General features: G+C 46.6%; 1 protein-coding gene across 2 annotated transcripts in view; it reads left to right on the top strand.

The window, feature by feature from the left end:
* Positions 1-3,457: 3,457 nt before the first annotated feature.
* Positions 3,458-18,063, top strand: part of MAP3K8 (mitogen-activated protein kinase kinase kinase 8) — a 29,165-nt gene continuing 14,559 nt past the window's right edge. The window contains exons 1-2 of one of the 2 annotated variants that reach the window (XM_063129161.1): positions 3,458-3,508; positions 17,242-17,606. In XM_063129161.1, the coding sequence (XP_062985231.1) occupies positions 3,472-3,508; positions 17,242-17,606 (402 nt within the window). In that variant the 5' untranslated portion in view covers positions 3,458-3,471. Of the gene's footprint in view, positions 3,509-17,094; positions 17,607-18,063 lie in introns of those variants that run through there. The other variant, XM_063129246.1, reaches the window with a different exon arrangement.

Genomic DNA, 18,063 nt, shown 5'->3' with positions numbered 1-18,063 from the left:
AAATGCAAAAGTGACATCTAAGGAATGAATTGTGTTCGTGCGGACAGCAGCTCCCAAGAAAGCTGCAGAAATTCTAACATTCAAGTCTTGGTACATGGAGCTGTGGCCAACAGCCTTGGCAGAAAAATGGACTTACCAACTAAAATTAGCTAAAGGCAAGATTAAAACACCTGCTTTTTATAAAATATGGCATGATACTATTGTACATACAAATCAGGGACACACGCAGCAATATTCGTCAAAGTCTTTCCTTAGTTTATGGGAAAAAGACTTGGGGCACAATCCTATGGGGATGGTCGTAAGCCTCCGAACACAGAGGCTTAAAGCCATCCAATGAAGAGCAGGAGGACTGGTGGAGGTGGGCTTTGCCTCTGTGCTCGTCCTGCTCTGCATTTTAGCTAGATGGGCATTTTCGCCCATCTAGCTACGTCGTCATGGAGTGAGAGGGAAGGAGGAGGGAAGGCTGGAGCTGGAGGGTCCTCATAAGCCGGCCTCCCCAGTCTTCCCCTGCTCTCCCCACCCAGGGGAGCGCCCTGTTCTGTCCTCTGTGACTTTGGAGAGGCAGCTGGCATGGTTGTCTCTGCAGAAGCTTCGAGGGAGGCAGGGAGCTCAGACTCCTGGGGCTGGAGTACTAACTCTGATGTCAGATCCAGGAACCCGAAGCACCCCATGGCCCCAGACTGTCTCCCCAGCTGCAATCCTATGCATGTTTAGACAGAAAAAAGTCCTATGGTATCAGGTGAAGAAGAAAGAAGGAGCACGAGTCTTTCCTCTGGGAGGAGAGACTCAGCAATTTTGGTAGCAGTGTGGCGCCTTACGGAGGGGGGCGTGTGTGTGGGGGTAAGGCACCTAGTGGTTTCAACAGCATGGCCCCATGCATCTGGGAAGAGGGGCTTGACTCTTAAAACCTGAGGGTTTTTATATAATCTAGAGAAAAGCAGTGACATCACTGCTCACAAGCCCCAGAAGTGATGCTACTTTTGTGGGAGAAAGACATAACAAAAGAGGGTATTTTGAGATGATGGCTGTACTTGCCAGAAAAACCCCTTCAACAAGAGATGACTCTACATGCCAATGACTGTCTTAAGGACAGGTGTCCAGGCTAGAGTTTAACAATAGGAACACATTAGCTTGTGCATGACCAGCTATATTACCAGTTATCACTCCTGCTATTCAGCTTTTATATTCTGCTCAATTTTACCCCCACCTTTGCTCCTGGGGAATGCATTTTAGGAGGTCTATTAGAAAATGGATTACTTGACCTAGCCTTGTGTGATCTCATTCCTATGCTTCGAGATGGAGTCAGTACTGCTCACTCATAAGAGAGCTACTTTGTAACAAGACCTAATAACACTATACACATATAAAACTGACTTAATAGTGTGGCCACTCACAAGCTTTTTTCTTTTAAAGGTCTAAATCAGCAAACTGGAAAGTGCTCTGCAACCCCATGCTTACTTCTGAGGTCTTACTCAGAAGTAAGTCTCTCTCTGTTCAATGGGGTTTACTCAAAGGTAACCATGCATCTGATTTCTGTATGACTTGGATGTAAATGCATTTGAAATCAATGGGATATACTCTTGAGTAAGGGAAACAGCAGATCTGTAGTTTATGAACTTGGAGATGCACAGCTTTGCAACATCAAAGGAAAGGAAGATTATTATTATTATTATTATTATTATTATTATTATTATTATTAATTTATATAGCACCATCAATGTACATGGTGCTGTACAGAGTAAAACAGTAAATAGCAAAACCCTGCCGCATAGGCTTACATTCTAATAAAATCATAATAAAATAATAAGGAGGGGAAGAGAATGCACCAAACAGGCACAGGGTAGGGTAAAACTAACAGTATAAAGTCAGAACAAAATCAAGTTTTAAAAGCTTTAGGAAAAAGAAAAGTTTTTAGCTGAGCTTTAAAAGCTGCGATTGAACTTGTAGTTCTCAAATGTTCTGGAAGAGCGTTCCAGGCGTAAGGGGCAGCAGAAGAAAATGGACGAAGCCGAGCAAGGGAAGTAGAGACCCTTGGGCAGGCGAGAAACATGGCATCAGAGGAGCAAAGAGCACGAGCAGGGCAATAGTGTGAGATGAGAGAGGAGAGATAGGAAGGAGCTAGACAGTGAAAAGCTTTGTAGGTCAACAGGAGAAGTTTATATTGGATTCTGAAGTGAATTGGAAGCCAATGAAGAGATTTCAGAAGTGGAGTAACATGGTCAGAGCGGCGAGCCAAGAAGATGATCTTAGCAGCAGAGTGGTGAACAGAAGCCAACGGACTGATGTGAGAAGAAGGAAGGCCAGTGAAAAGAAGGTTGCAGTAGTCCAACCGAGAAATAACCAATGCATGAACAAGAGTCTTGGATTTAAGTGGGGTGGGAAGGATTTAAAAATTCTTTAAAAATCAAGGGATGAACCAATCTGATTCAATTTGGCATGCTGAAAGCCCTACTTAAGAGCAATCACCATGCCAAGTTTGATCTTTTTATGTTTAAAACTTATGTAAGCATTTTGGTTACCTTGGAGCAAAGGACGGGACCTGACCACCTTTACAAAAGAAATTGAAATGATTGTTCATCTGCCCACCCTTTGAAATGAGCAAAACAAACCTTCGCTCCTCCTCCCCTGTAAACCTTTCCCAAGGGGTGGGGTGGGAGATTTCACTGGTATAGTAATGCTCCAGGTGAAAAGATACATGAGCTGAAAGAGCGCAACACAGAAACATGAAAGTGCCCAGTGCTGGACCTGCTAAGGAAACGGTGGGGGAAACCATGGATGAAAACTGGATAAAAAAAGTAGGTGTGATGGAGCCCGTCCTCTAAAGGATGCACACACTTCCATATAGCAGTGAACGTGGAATAAAATGCTCATAAGGTCATGATACATCCTTAAGTGGCATCAGTTATCCCAGTTTTGCCATCTCTCCACTCTGTTCTCCAGAGATCCAACAGACGTAAGGGAAGGCCAGAGGCCAGGGGAATCTCCTTGACTGATTCCTTCACACACGTGCCAGGTAATAAAATGTTTTCATTGGCCCCTCCCCACAGGAGCCATTATATGCTTTTTCGATGGGATCTGGCGACACTCCCTCATAAATGCAGTGACGTGACTTGAGAAAGAGACGCCTCTTCTTCCTGTGAGCATGACCTGTAAGAACAAGAGTGTCATTAAAATTAATTATGAACTGAAGAATGCTAATCGTTCCGGCAGTTTTTTAAAAATAATGACATCTCAAGGTCTAGCTGCGGCACGAGCTGCTACGGAGGAGATGTTCTTTCTCCTGATGCTGTTCACCTCCACCTCGGTACGCCTCAATTGTACACCTCCTTTATATTCCTCACCCTGTATTCCTCCCAAGTATCCTTGCTGCACCACACCTGATATACTTCCTTTGCCCGCTTCAGTTTTCACACTCTTCCTTTATATGATCTTGTGAGGGACTAACCGGCTGGAGAGAGAGAGAGAGATCCTATGAGAGATGAATCACTTGGTCACCATCTTCAAGAAGGTAAGCCTGGGAAGACAAGGCTGGGGTGGAAGATGAGAGAAAGAAAATGAGACGATGTTATCTGGGAGGGAGCAGAGCCTATTTACCTGTGTGGTGTGGAAACTGAAGGAGAGCGGACTTTTTTTAAAAAAAAGAAAACAAAAACATTATTTTATTTAAAACACGGCTATGCCATCCTCCATCGCGTAAAGCAGCCATAAAACAAGATAGCAATAAAAATTACAGCAACAATTTCCAGCAGGTGCAACGTTATACAAATTATAAAGGCCTCAGTCAAAAGATATGTCATAACCTGGAAAAGAAAATATGGCAAATTATGCACTTCCTTAGGGAGGGCATTGATAGACATTAGTTTTGTAATGCTTTTTTTCCTGACTGGAGCAGCTCAGCCCCTTTTCCTGTGCCCAGTGTTAGCTGTTTTATTATGGGCCTGAAGCTACTACCTCAACAGAATGTCTTTGTGGAAAATTGTCTGTGGAGGGTCAGTGTTGGACTGAAGCCAGAGAGAGAAATCCTCACTCTGCCTGCAATCCTATACACACACAAACACACTTACTTGCTAAGTCCCACTGAATTCAGCAGAGCTTACTTTTGAGTAGACATGTATGGGGTTGTGCCCTTAAGTAATGATGCTCACTGACAATGTAATCCTAGGCCTGGGTACTCAGAAGTAAGCCCAAAGCTCCGTTGGGTTTAATGGGACTTACTATCAGGGGCATGTGTATAGGACTGCAGCCTGGGAAGCCAAGCATTATCTCTTAGCCTAATCTGCTCACACGATTGATGATAACAAGAGGGGAAAGACCGTGGGCATGTCTACACCAGCCAATGCATCCAAATGACACACAGGGGATCCTGGGGCAGGCAGGGATGATCCTTCCATTTGCCTGGGATAATCCTTAGGTGTAGAAAGGGCCCATGTATGTTGTCCTGGGCTTCTTGGCAAAAGGGCAAGGTGCACACACACAAATAATTTACACGCAAGACATTTAGTTGAAGCTGGAAGCTACATAATATGTAAAGTGATCTCTTTTGTTGGGGCCAGCATCTGATTTAGTAGGAATGTGAACAAGCTGTTGAAGAGGGACAGCAGGGAATCAGGGATTTTCCTTTTGCTTTGCGGAGAGAAGAAACGCCTTTGAGCTTCTCCACGAGTGATTTATTGCTTGCTTGTGATTGGTCATTCACAGAAGTTTGCAGGTCCTTTTCGTGACATTGTCAGCCTTAGATGCCTCTCCCGCCTTTTTCAAGCAGGAATCCGCCATTTTATAAAACCCTGAATATGCTGTAATATATTGAAATCAGGCAATAAAACGGCACTATCTGCTGGTGGTAGAACTGAAATATATGGGAAGAACATGGGACAGGGAATGCATGTATTGTGCCGATCCTCAAAGATTCCAGAAGACAACGCTCCAGTAAGGACATGGGATTTTTGCTAAATGTGAAGCCTTTGTCTCATCCTCAACTATCTCCTAGTGGCAGTCATTCTGTCAAGCTACCTGAACTGTATCCATCCTGTTGTGACAAGAACTGCAACTTTTTAAGAACTGGAGCCGGAGTTTGCTTTCTCCCTCCCTCCTTATCCCCTTTTTATGTCGTATCTTTTAACTGATCTGTGAACAAGGACAGGTGTGTGCGCATTTATTTATTTATTTATTTATTACATTTCTATTCTATTCATGTCCTTTAGAGTGATATATAAGATGATCTGGGAGCACTTTTCAGATTAAGAGCAGGGTAAAAATTAGGGCCTTGGGTCAAACCCCTGAATCTGAGCCAATTCAGCCTGCTGTCATAAATCACAGGCATTAGCGAGATAAGCAAGCTGGAAACGCCTGCCTCAGCCCGAATCCAAGCCAGTACTGGTTGGCCGAGGCACCCTAGAGCTCAAAGTGAATCGGTACCGAAGCCCTTGGGGTGCCTTGGGCCAATTTGGAGTGGGGGAGGGCCACTCCCCTTGCCTGCACGGGAAAGCCAGTGTGAGACCAGCTGTGAGACCATTGGTCCCTGTCCCTCCGGCCCTCCTCTCCCTCCCCAGTTACCTCCACTGCTGGGACTTACCTTGCCATGCAATTTCCACCCTGAGAGCTGAGCCACAATTTAAAGGTAAGATCATGGGGGCTCTCTCTTTTTTAATAGATCTATGGTGGCTGTAAAGGGACATTTCTTCTAGTTTGCAACCATAGATCTATTTAAGAAAGAGCCCCGTGATCTTACCTTTAAAATGCAGCTCAACTCTCAGGGAGGAGGAGGCAAGTCCTGGCAGTGGCTTTGAGTGGATGGAGTGGGAGTGAGCAGGGATTGAGGAGTCCAATGGACTCCCAATCGGCCTTGCACCCAAGAATCCACAAGGCTGACCCACTGGGGGGGGGGGGGGACATAAATCTTGCTATGGCTTCGGTGCCGAAGCAAGGCAACTAACCCCCGAAGCACTTTTAGTCGAATTGGGAGCATTTCAGAGGCCCTGAAACTGCCTCCAAGGTGAATTGAGGGGGGGGGGGGCATTGTGCACAGCCCTAGTAAAAATGCCTTAAATAAATACTTAAATAAATGTAGGAGTTCTGCAGAACTCAGGAAAATTATATCTCAAACGTTTGCATGCTCATATCAAATAGAAGCTGGGCCAATAAAAGACACTGTATCTCACTGCTGTTCTTCAGCTGGTGTTTCATGACGTACCGATGAGTCATAGGACAACTTAGACAGGTCAAACCACTGCTATTACACCTGTGACTTTTTTTGAGAAGCGAATGGAAAAATTGGAGAGTAGGAGAAAGAGAGAAGGGGAAAAGTCTAACAGATGAAGGAAAAAATGGTGATGATCAACAGAGGGGAGACAAAGAGAAGGACGGTGGATTGATATAATTTAAAGCCCTAGGTACACATCATGCGCATCTTGTCATTATATCACCATGTTTTGGCTGGACTGATGAAAGGGTGGTCACTGTGGGGAACTGCGGGCAGCTAGTGTCATGCCGACTCCACATGGTTTTCAAGAACATGGATGAAAACTAGTAAGGACCCATAGCAAAAGGGAACCAAAGGAGATAGGTGGAGAAAATGGGCACACAGCCAAACATCCAATTCTATCCAGTTCCAGAAAGTGAGGCTTATTTCTGGGCTGAGGGGGAGAGGAACAGATCAGTCAGAGGGAGGAGAGCCGGCTGCCCCGGTCCTCCCCTCTCCCGATGCTCAACCCAGCGGCCTCCCGGCTGACCTGTTCCTCTCCTCCCCCACCCGTTTTTTATTCATTCATTTATTTACAGTGCGGCTGACCCATTCCTGTTCCTCCCCCCTCCTCGGTGCTTAGTCCGGCAGCGGCACCAACTCCGCATTGGTGCTCCTTCCTGTGCAGATGCCTGGAAGGAGTGCCAATGCGGAAGCCCCAGGCCTTGCAGCACAGATGCACGGGGTTGGGCAGACATTCCCAGCATCCCCAGCCAGCATGAGATTTGCAGCCCAACAGACTTGGAGGGCACCAGGTTGGGGGCCGGTACTTAGCTGTCCAATACTTTGCCAAGTGCCACGCCCGTTGCTGGTGAAAAAACAATCACCATCACTGCTTCTGTTACCATAACTTATTTTAGATTTGTTTTCACGATTTTGTTCCTTCGTTTAAACGCCTCTCATCTTCATTTTTCGCTAGTTTTCATTTGAGCGGCGGGGAAAACCCCCAACAACGGCACAGAACTATTCGCAAGGGAAGGCAGCTCTGATAGCCCTCTGAGGGTTGGATGGGTCAAAAGCAGCCCAAATAATAAAACGTTTCTTTAAAAAGAGCAGCACTTTGACCTGGAGGGCAGCAAAGAGGTTTGAACTCCCTGGAACTGGAAGACCCTCGGGGCTGCGAAGCCTCCGGCCCGCCCCGTCTTTTCTCCCTAGCCGCGCCAACTTTCTGCTGCGCCGCCGGACCCTTTCGCGTTCCGCGCTGGGTGGAGGGGGTGAAAAGCGAAATCGAAAGCAGCGGCCTCGCTGCGAGTCAGACGCTCCCTCGTCGCCGGCTTTCGGACTGGCCGGCTAGGCTGCAGCGCTCGCTCCGCCCCCTCTGGCGCCAGCTCCGCCCCCTCTGGGGCCCAGCTCCGCCCCTCGCCCGGGGCTTTCCCGTTCCATCTGGGACTCGGCGGCGCTCTCCGCCTGCGCCCGCACAAGCCTCTCGGGCTGGCAGGTGGACGGAGACCGCGCGCCTCGCTCTTTCGCCCGGACTCCGCGGAGGGGGCAGGCGATACGCGACGCTGCCATCGGCGGGGAAGCGATTGCGAGAAGGGCGGAGATCGAGAGAAAGGCAGACTTCGAGTAAGTCTTCCCCCATTTCTGTTTGGCTCAGCCTTCTGCTTTAGGATTTTACACATTGTTACCCGCCCTGAGCCTCCAACATATGATGGGTTATAAGCTTCAGTTGCAATATAGACAGCTCAACTTCATAGCAGCTTTAATTTGAAAAGGGCTCTGTTGTTGATGCTTGGCGAGGGGGACGAGGAAGGTCACTTTTCATTCCCATTTTACAGCTAGGAAAGCTGAGGCTCAGAACGATTTGCCTAATGGCGCCGATTTTCGAAGATCACAGTTAATCAATCCTCGAAGAAGATGAATATGGGTGCGAACTAGGAAATCTCCATTCTAAGGTTCAGTCGCTAGATGGCTCTTTAGGTAAGCCACTTGCCTCTTGGCCTCAGATGGAGCGCACCCCTGAGGTAATAGGGGAATAATAGAACTCTTCTACCTTATAGGGTTGTTGTAAGGTTTATTGAGATTGTTTGTGTCAAGTGCGTTTTAGCCCCTAGCGAAATAGTAAGCATGTTCCTGTAAAGCTGAGCGCCTGGCTGTCTATTGTTTTTAAAAGAGATGGGTTCCTGCATTTTCTTGTCTGGAAATGTTATTTGGCAGGTGCAGGGAAAGGTTCATGCTGGGAGTGATTTTTAATTGACTCAGGGGTTTTCCCCGCATGAAATAATAAACTGGCTGTTTTCACTAGGAATATGCTGCCCTGAGATCTTATTGATAAAGGGCGGGATATAAATGTTTTAAATAAATAATCTCTCTGTAGCAAGGGAAGAATAAGGAAGATGTGAGAAGGCTTGTTCTTGCTGCGATTTTTAATTGCACTGGCTGCTTAGATTAAAGTGTGCTTGAGAATCAAGAGTTTCATTCCAGCAGAATATTAGCACGTTCTGAGCAGGTGATCACATAGCTCCTTGCTCCACAATCTCCATACTCCAAGCATTGAAACAAACTTATTTTGGAGGTGCAGTGCATTACTGCCAATCATGTCGAGGAGGGACCCTGGTTTAAAATGAAGGCAGTCTGGCACAGTTTGCTCAATGGACACTGTGGATTGGATCCATGCTAAGTTACCTGATCTTGGCTCCCATTGAAATCAGTGGGACAACTTAGTCATGACTTGATTGAAGTCCTGTTGATTTCATTAGGAATTAAGCGCAACCTGCTTAGTCTGGATCCAGACCATTGAACTTGATGATGATGGTGCCGATGCATACAGATCTTTACAGAATAATGCAAGCAAAAGGGTGCAATGTTTCAATAGGAGGGGAGACAACAGAGGAGAAAAAAGGGAGGCATATGTAATACAGGATGAATATAAGTGGGTAAAATCCAATATAAGTCCTAATTAGAGTAGACCCATTATGATGAATAGGACTGAAGTTAATCATGCCTAAGTTCAGTCCCATTCATTTCAATGAGTCTACTCTAACTAGGACTTCATTTGGATTTTACACACACATAGTCTTCATTTCAGTGGGAGGTGTGGCCTTCCCCAACCTTGTGCCCTCCAGATGTTTTGTACTGCAACTCCCAGCATTCCTGATCATTGGCCATGCTAGTTGGGGCCAAGGGGAGTTGAAATCCAAAACATCTGGAGGGCACCAGGTTCAGAAATGCTGCCTTGAAGGGTAAGGCAATGGCTTCATGGGAAATGAAGGTTTGGAGGAGATATCTGATAGAAGAGAGATATGGGGGGGGCAGCGTTTAGGCATTTGGGGAGAGAGTTGTGTCACATTGCTTGCATGTTAGAAATTTGGATGGAGATTTGTAAGTCAAAAAGTGATAGGGGTGTATGTGTGTGAGAGAGACAGAGACAGAAAGAGAGAGATTTCACAGTAGTCAAATCGGTAAAAATAGCATGCAGAAGTTTCAGGAGTTCCTTTTCAGCTTGCTCTTTCTTGTTGCACTCTCCCGTGGTTGATGTCACATCATCAGGAGGAGTGACAAAGGAGAGTTGAGCAGCAGCTCCCCTGAGCAAACAGGAAAGTGAAAGGCACCTTTTGCAGTTTCTTTGGGTCACCTGACAGAAATTTCACTGGGAAATTCTTGGCCTTTTGAGAAAGCACACAACCTTTAGCAGTGCTGGTGCCCCGTGCTTAATTCTGGGTGGACCCTTTAATCCCCAAAGAAAAGTAAGGAACTGGTATATCTTTGGTGCAGCCTTTCCCAACCTTCCATCTTCTGGATATACTGGACTGCAATTCCCATCATTCTTGGCATGGTCAATGGCCATGGGTTATGGGAGTTGCTGTCTAACACATCTGAAAGGCTGTGTTAGTCCTTTCAGCCTTTGAGGAGAGCTCAGAGGTAGAGCACCCGCTTTTGTGTGGAGAGGTCCCTGGTCCTTAGCATCTCCTGTTAAAACAGCCTTCCTCAACCTGGGGCGCTCCAGATGTGTTGGACTACAACTCCCAGAATGCCCCAGCCAGCTCTGGCTGGGGCATTCTGGGAGATGCAGTCCAACACATCTGGAGGGCCCCAGGTTGAGGAAGGCTGTGTTAAAATGATCTCAACAACTTGCCTGAGATCTCAAGCAGGTCTTTCTCATCTCTAATAGTCAAGAGTGGAGTGAGCAGTGGAGGCTGGTGGCTCTGATGTCAGTGGGGCAGTGAATCTGCTCCAGGTTTCAGTCAGAACCAGTCAGAACTCTAAAGGAGCGATCCAAGAACTCTAAAGGAGCGATCCACCCCACTGATGTCAGAGCTACCAGCCTCCAGTGGAAGTAACTGGAACTAAACCAGAGGGGCTGGTGCTTTGCCTCAATAAAATGCAGCTTCCTTCCTCTGCATGCCCATCTGGGAAGCAAGAATAGTAAACTCTGCCAACCTTTCCTTTGCCATCTTGGATGGAGTGTGTCAAAACATGCTGCCAACCACAGTCTCCAGTGTTGTGCCTATCTGGATGCCCCAATCCTGAATCACCAGCTGTGTTTATCTGCTCAGAGTTTGTTGCATGAATCAGTGATCAGCAATGTTGCAGCAAAAAGTAGAAGACGCTTGCCTCAAAAATGAGGTCACGTTTCTGCTCTGTGGGGATGCACAGCACCTGGGTGTCCCTGTTACAGATGTAGGAATGCTTGCTTACACCTCTCTTAATGGCTTCGCTGGTCAGCCGCTTGAGCATACCTTGGAATGCCAGCTTTATAGATCCTCAGTGGGGCAATATCTTTATTAGGGACAACCAAAATTCCACAAAGCCGTGCAAGCTTTTGAGTTCTTCAGAACTCTTCATCAGACTGGGTGGTCCAAAAAAAACCTGGGGGTGGAAACAGTGGGAAAACAGAAAAGACCAAAGATTTGGCCAGATAATCTTAGCTTTCTGTTCTTCCATTTACATAGATCAGGGGTGGGCAACTTGTGGCCGTCAAGGTGTTTTGGCCAAGCCAGCCCAAGCTAATGGTGAGGTATAATGGGAGTTGTAGGCCATAAGATCGGGAGGGCCAGAGGTTGCCCATCCTTGAGAAAGACCCTTTCCCAAAATGGAGATTTGCCATGTGAATGAATTAGTCAGCGGCAAGTATTGTAGGTATCTAGGAATGCATGGTCCAGGACAGGTAACTTTTTTTGTTTGTTTATAATAGAGCATCCTAAAGTAGTTGTTGGGCCCTCTCAACTATTCCAATTCTGCGGCGGCCTCTGGGCATGTTGGGGACTACCATTCCCATCATCCCCACCAGCATGGGTCAAACTGGCTGTGGGATGACAAGAGTTGTAGTCTCCCAACACATCTGGAGGGCACCAGGTCGAGGAAGACTTTTTGACACCCAGTGTCAAGCTAGCATCCTTGCAAGTGACTTGCTTTTTTGTCTCAGTCGGTTGTTGCGCAAAGCACTGTACGGGTCAGACGTGCCCCAGTTTGCCTGAAATAACCTCCCTAGCGTCATCCACGGCTCGGCCTCCAGAACACTTTTGCAGGAAATCACCCCACCCCCACCCCCGCTCAGTGAATGGGAGAAAGACTGTGCTGTGCATTTCTTGGGTGGTGTTGCTGCAGAGTCAGCTTAGAAGAACTAACCCTGGGTGGGTGGATGGGAGAGACGGAATGCAAGGCAGTAGCCAGGTGGGAGATATAAAGATACAGGTTGTGTTGCTGCAGTCGGAATACAAAGCAAAAGTGTCTTCAGGAGTCTCTACACCAGGGGTGGCCAACACATAACTTGTGGGCCGCAAGTGCCTGCCCGTCTCCAGGCTGAAATCGCAGCCATGAGTGCCCTACCACTAATTTGCCGTGGTGGCAACCTCCGATTTTTCTTTTAAGCAAAGTGTGCAGGGAAGGTGAGGTGCTTTTGTGCAGTGCTGGTAATTTAGTAGCAGCGGGGAGGGATGTGCTCCCCCCCCCCCAGTGGCTTTGTGTGCGGAATTCCCTCTGCAATGGCTGCTCGCTCCTGCTCTACCCATCCTGGACCATGCATTGCTAGGTATAATCCGATACCTACAATACTCTCCCCTGACTGATTCATTCAACTGCTTTAACAGACATTCCCTTTCTGCAGAAGTCTGGGAAGATGCTGTTCTGTGAGGCGATGCAAGGGGTCACTAGCAGATAATTCTCAGCACAGTTTGCTGTATTCTTTGGGGTGGTAGGTGGGGAAGCCATGACACTTCAACTAGTATAAAGCTGATCTCCATTTGTAGTGTGGAGGTCTTCTCACAAATGGCCTGGTCCTTCTCAGTGCTGGGGGGTGGAGGGGAGGTTCATGAAATATGCAGACGTTTTATAATGACAGATAATATCCATGGGTTGGATCCTGAGAACCATGAACAGAAGGAAGGCAGTAGGACTCTGTATGCTAGTTGTTGGGAAACACGGGCAGAAGGAGGAGAATCTTGCCATGTCGCAGGTGTGGGCTTTTCATAGGCATTTGGTTGGCCACTGTGGGGACAGAATGCTGGGCTACCCTTTGATCTGTTCCATCATGGCTCTTCTTCTGTTCTTCACTGTGATGAAAGGGGTGTGGTTCATCATCATAAGGGAATTCCCTGCCAGGCTTCCCAAGGATTATTGATCCAAGATCACCATGAATTGACACCACTGGGTATTTGTGATCAGGCAGACAAGGCATAATGTGTACATAGCACAAAGGACAGCTTTCTTCTCTACTGTCAGGTTATCCTCTGCATTGCCCTTTTAATTATCATTATCATCATCATTGAATTGGGATTCAGAGGTCAGGATGAACTTGGTAAGCCCCCAAACTCAGGTTTTCTAGGCTTGTGATGATCTTGTTCCACATGAAAGTCCCCTGTGCAACAAATCTGCAAAATCAGTGATTTGTGGAGAAATCATGTGGGCAAATCCATCCCAAGTGTTCATAACTATGGTGCTAGGATATTGTGCATGGGTGCATGTATATAGAGAACAACTAAAGGAGTGTTATTACCAGTGCCAACTTGGGACATTCTTTTAGCCTAGCTTACATGGATCTCTAACCAGAATGAGGTTGGAATCATATATATCCACCTGCCCCAACTGGGTGCCCTCCAGATGTGTTGGACTAAAACTCTAATGCTGGCTGGGGATGATGGGACTTATAGTCAAACACATCTGGAAAGCACTAGGTTGGGGAAGGCAGATATATAGTTTGGGCCTGGGGAAAAACTCAGTCTTTAAGTCAGGGGTGGGCAACTTGTGGCCCACCAAATGTTTTGGACTACAACTCCCAGCATCACTCACCATTGGTTGTGCTGGCTAGGGTTGATGGGACTTGTAGGTCAAAACACCTGGAGAACCGTAAGTTGCCCACCCCTGCCTTAGCCAGCATCTTTCAGCTAGGAGACTGGCATTCGCCCTGGTCCTGTCTGTGCAGAGTTTGTTTAAGGCCAATGAAGTCAATTGTCACCTAACTTTGCGTAGGTTTGAGTTGCATATTGCAGAGGCACACCTTGTGCTAGATCTGAAGTCTACCACTGTGAATCTTGAATTGTAGGACTGGAGATCTAAGCTGCAAAAATAACAAACAAACAAATAAATATCCAGACACCATTAAAACATAGATGACATGGAAGTTCTATGTGGAGAATAATCCTTAACTAGTTGGTGGAAACTATTGAAACCCCCTGCTGTGGAGGGATTCCCTATTCCAGAACCCTTGAAAACAGTCTCACAGGCCTAATCTACACTAAGCAGGACATTGCACTATGAAAGTGATATGAAAGCGGTCTACGGTCTGTGTCAGTGGGCCCCAACAGTTGTCAGTGCACTTTAATACCGCTACAAAGCAGTTGTGTGGCTCCTGCCTTTTATATACCGCTTTCATAGTGCAACACCCTGCTTGGTGTAGATTAGGCTCCAGTATGCCCACCCATGATGAAGAAAGCACAGCACTTAAGTCTTTGGGCCGAAGAGATTTTGATCCTGATGGAAAGATGACTCAACATTTCCTGTTGCCGGGGCAGGAATGGGGCATTTCCTGCTGTTTCAATGAAGCTCTCAAATGTCTCGCTCTGTTTCGAAATAATACGACTGAAATCTGCCTGCCAGCGAATGAGCCCCTCCTTGCCCAGTTCGTCTGCAAGCATGTTTTTCAGACTTGCCTCTTCCCTTTTTTTATTTGACCCCATTCCAGAGGGTGGCTGTCTGCACTTTGCGGACGTGCATCATGGTCCTGGTCTTAATGCTGAGGTGGGCTTGCAGCTCTTAGCCATGACGCCAACTTTTCGCTTCCGTTCCGGTGCACGTGCTTTCCTGGTATCCCAGGCGTAAGCATGTGAGAGAAGGCTGCTACAGCTATGCAGCAAGATGAGTGCAGATAGGGATCTTGACCAGCAACTAGAGCTAAGCACGCCACTGTGACCAGGCACACTGCATAGTCTGACAGCTCCAGTAGATCAGGTGTCACCTCCCCGACCTTGGAAGGAGTTAACTGGTCTCTCTCTCTATCTGTGTCACTGTCCAGTTGTCAGTGGGACACGTGATTGTGTTGAGCAAGCCAGGTGAGTCGAGAGACACTCGTCTTCAGCTAGAAGAAAAGTAGGCATAAGCCTGGAATTCTGTATGAAAGTGATGGGTACACAAGGATAAAATTTAGACCTTTTTTAAAATCATATCTGATGTCAAATCTCAGTTTGTGCTGGCCATGTCATCTTTCCACCAGGAATTTCCCTTTTCTCTGGAATTTTCTGTTTCTGCTGATGAGTTCAGTGCCAGATGATCTTGTGACAATGGGACAATTCTTCAGAGACGGGAGCTGTTTCATAGAAGCCCTTTCGGTAGAAATCAGGAAGCAGTCCATGCTCTGTGGATCGGTGCTAGGACTTAGTCTGATTCGACTCATGCTTTTTAATGTAACACCAGCAAAGAAATCTGGCATTTTTGCAGCCGGTAATTGCTCCAACTCCATTTCCTTCTTCCCGATGTGTGTGTGTGTGTGTGTGTGTGTGTGTTTTCTGATGGAAATATGTGTATGCTTGGGGGATTTCCAGTCATCAGTTTGTCTAGAATAACGCAATCCTTGTGTTGTGAATAGGAAGGTTCCTTCTGATTGTGGACTGAGAGGTGCTTTTAGTTGGCATGTCGGTGTTGGATTCCTGTAAATTCCCATCACATTCCTAAACCCCTTGTTGAAAGTGCGTCAAGAATTTGCATTTTCAAAAGAAAAAAAATAAACAATCTGGGAACAAAGCAAAAAAGAGAGCAAACCGTGTGATGTGATTACTGTACAGTTGTAGAATTCCTGTAATGTGGAGTCTTGTTTCTTCCTTTTGAAGCTACACTTCATATGGCTGGAATGCACTTCGCTTTGCAGACCGATTGCGTTACGATGATCGCGTTTCAGTCACAGCGTCGGTTCTTGGATTGTCTTAGTGGAGAAGGGGGCCGGTGGAGGTTTTAACTTGGATCATGCTTATGGGCACAATCCAGAGTGAGTCGGGGCCTTCGTTTCCAGCCCAGTTTCTCATAACGCATGAGAAGGATTGCGGTGTCTTTCAGATGTCTTCTCCTAAAGCAGAATGCCCATTTCTGGGATAGCACATTTTCTCGTCCCTCAAAACACAATACCTATTTGCTGGCGAATTGCCGTCCTTCCCGCCAGGTATTCCGAATCTTGCCAATATGACTGCACTGTGGATTGTGGCAGCTGGAATGTCATGGATGTGCATTGGCTGATGCCCACTGTGATGTGGTTTACACCGCAAGACATGCCTGTCCAAGAGCCTGTGCTCTTTGATTCATTGCCCTCTTTTTCTTTGCTGGGGTATTGCTCTTGCCCTAGACTGCTCCAGGAAAACATTAAAAGAGAAAGAAAGAAAGAAAAAGGAAGCAGCAGCAGCCCAGCCTACCTCACAGGGTTGTTGTTGTGAGGATAAAATGGGGAGGAGGAAGATTATGTACGCTACCTTGGGGTCCTTGGAGGAAAAAAGGTGGATTATAAATGCAATAATAAATAAAATAAATGAAGAAGAAAGAAGAAGAAGGCCAGTCAGGTTTCAACCAATAAGGGAAGGAGATGGCATGGAGTTCCCCCAGCCCTAAACATTTCCCTAAGGTTTTGGTTTGTTTGTTTGCTTGCTTGCTTTAAATACTGGGAACATGAGGAGCCATCCCCCATCCCCTGCTCTCTTTGTCAATATAGGCATTGGTATCACTTTTCTAAACCTTGCTAAAAGGTACAGGTTGGGTGTGGGTTGACTGCTTCCCTTCCTCCTCCTCCTCCTCCTCCTCCTCCTCCTCCTTCTTCTTCTGACCTTCCTCTCAGCCCAACTTTTGCCTTCACCCCACTGTCTCTGGTGCATTCAATTAGCTGCTGTTCCTGTCTATCATGTGAGAGAGCACCGCCCACCCTCCTGTTAAACCAGGGGTGGGCAACCCATGGCCCTCCTGATGTCTTGGCCTACAACTCCCGTCACCCCCCACCATTGGCTATGCTGATAAGGGCTGATGGGAGTTGTAGGCCAAAACATCTGGAGAGTCACAAGATGCCCAGCGCTGCATTAGACCATCATGAGCTTGTCCTATTTTAGCACTATTGGTATTGCTACTAGCACTTAAATCTGCTTTTGGTTGCCCTCTGGAAAAGGCCCTGAGCCATGTTAAGGTGCATTTAACAGAAAGTCCCCTTGAACTCAATGGGACGTCAAGCATGTGTAACTCCAGACTGTGCCCAATGTCAAAATCTGTCATGGTCACTTTAGTCCCATTGCTTTAAATCAGATTTTCAGCCTGATCCAGTACATGTTTATTGGGCAGTAAATCCCACTAATATCAACGGGCTTGTTCCCCAGTAAGTGTATACAAGATTGCACCCTTGTTCATGTAACTGTGCACAGAGTTGCAGCCTATGATTATGGTGACTGCATGGTTCATCTCCTTTTCTTCATGGTACAGATCTGGGTGTTTGAGATGAGCATGCAAAATACTTCCTCTGTTGAAATCTCTTAGTTTTCCTCTTTAAGCAACTGTGAAATATTATTCTACTTTTTTGGTTTCGTTTTTTGGCTTGCCAATTATAGGTAGAGGAAGAGGAAGAGGACAGACCGTAATGGAGTATATGAGCACCGATAGCGACAATAAAGAGGAGATTGACTTACTGCTAACAGACTTAAATGTGTCTGAAGTGATCGACATCATGGAGAACCTTTACCCAAACGGGGAGCTGGCCAGTTACGAAGACAGCCTCCTTGCGCTCTGCCCGGAGAAGAACAAAAACGAGGAACGCACCGAATCCTTGCTGTTCAGCAGGAGAGAGGTGTCTTTGTTGTCATCCGTCAAGTACGGGACTGTGGAAGACTTGCTCGCCTTCGCAAACCAGGTGTCGAACACAGCGAAGCAGTTTTGCCGGCCCAGAAGACAAGAGGCTGGAATCATATTAAATATGGTATGTCGCTTTCCCAAAAGGCTGGCTGCGCTTCCTTGAGATGGGTCGCTCCTGAGAGCCATGGAATATAATAATAATAATAATAATAATAATAATAATAATAATAATAATAATATTTATTTCTTACCCGTCTCCTTCTGGATCGAGGCGGGGTACAACACAAATGCAAAACACCATAAAATACATATAATTGATTAAAACATATAAAACTATTACATTATGAAAAAGCAGCACATTATTAAAAGGCATTGTAATCAGTAAATTGGCTTCAACTTGGTGGCCTGGAGATCTACGTCCCAGGGGGTTCACTGCTGCTTTGTAGCTGATTCCCTCAAAACCCTGCAGCATCGCTGCTGTCAGGCGGGGACGATACATTTAGAGGGCAGGAGGGAGCGTGGGCTATCCAGCCAGAAAGTTCGCAGCTCATCAACCCCTCACCTTGCCCTGCATTCCCACG

The sequence above is a fragment of the Elgaria multicarinata genome, chromosome 1 (assembly GCF_023053635.1).
Source record: "Elgaria multicarinata webbii isolate HBS135686 ecotype San Diego chromosome 1, rElgMul1.1.pri, whole genome shotgun sequence".
In the NCBI taxonomy this organism is placed as follows: Eukaryota; Metazoa; Chordata; class Lepidosauria; order Squamata; family Anguidae; genus Elgaria; species Elgaria multicarinata.
Note: the sequence above shows the minus strand (reverse complement) of the source record. Positions and strands in the feature narration are given on the sequence as shown.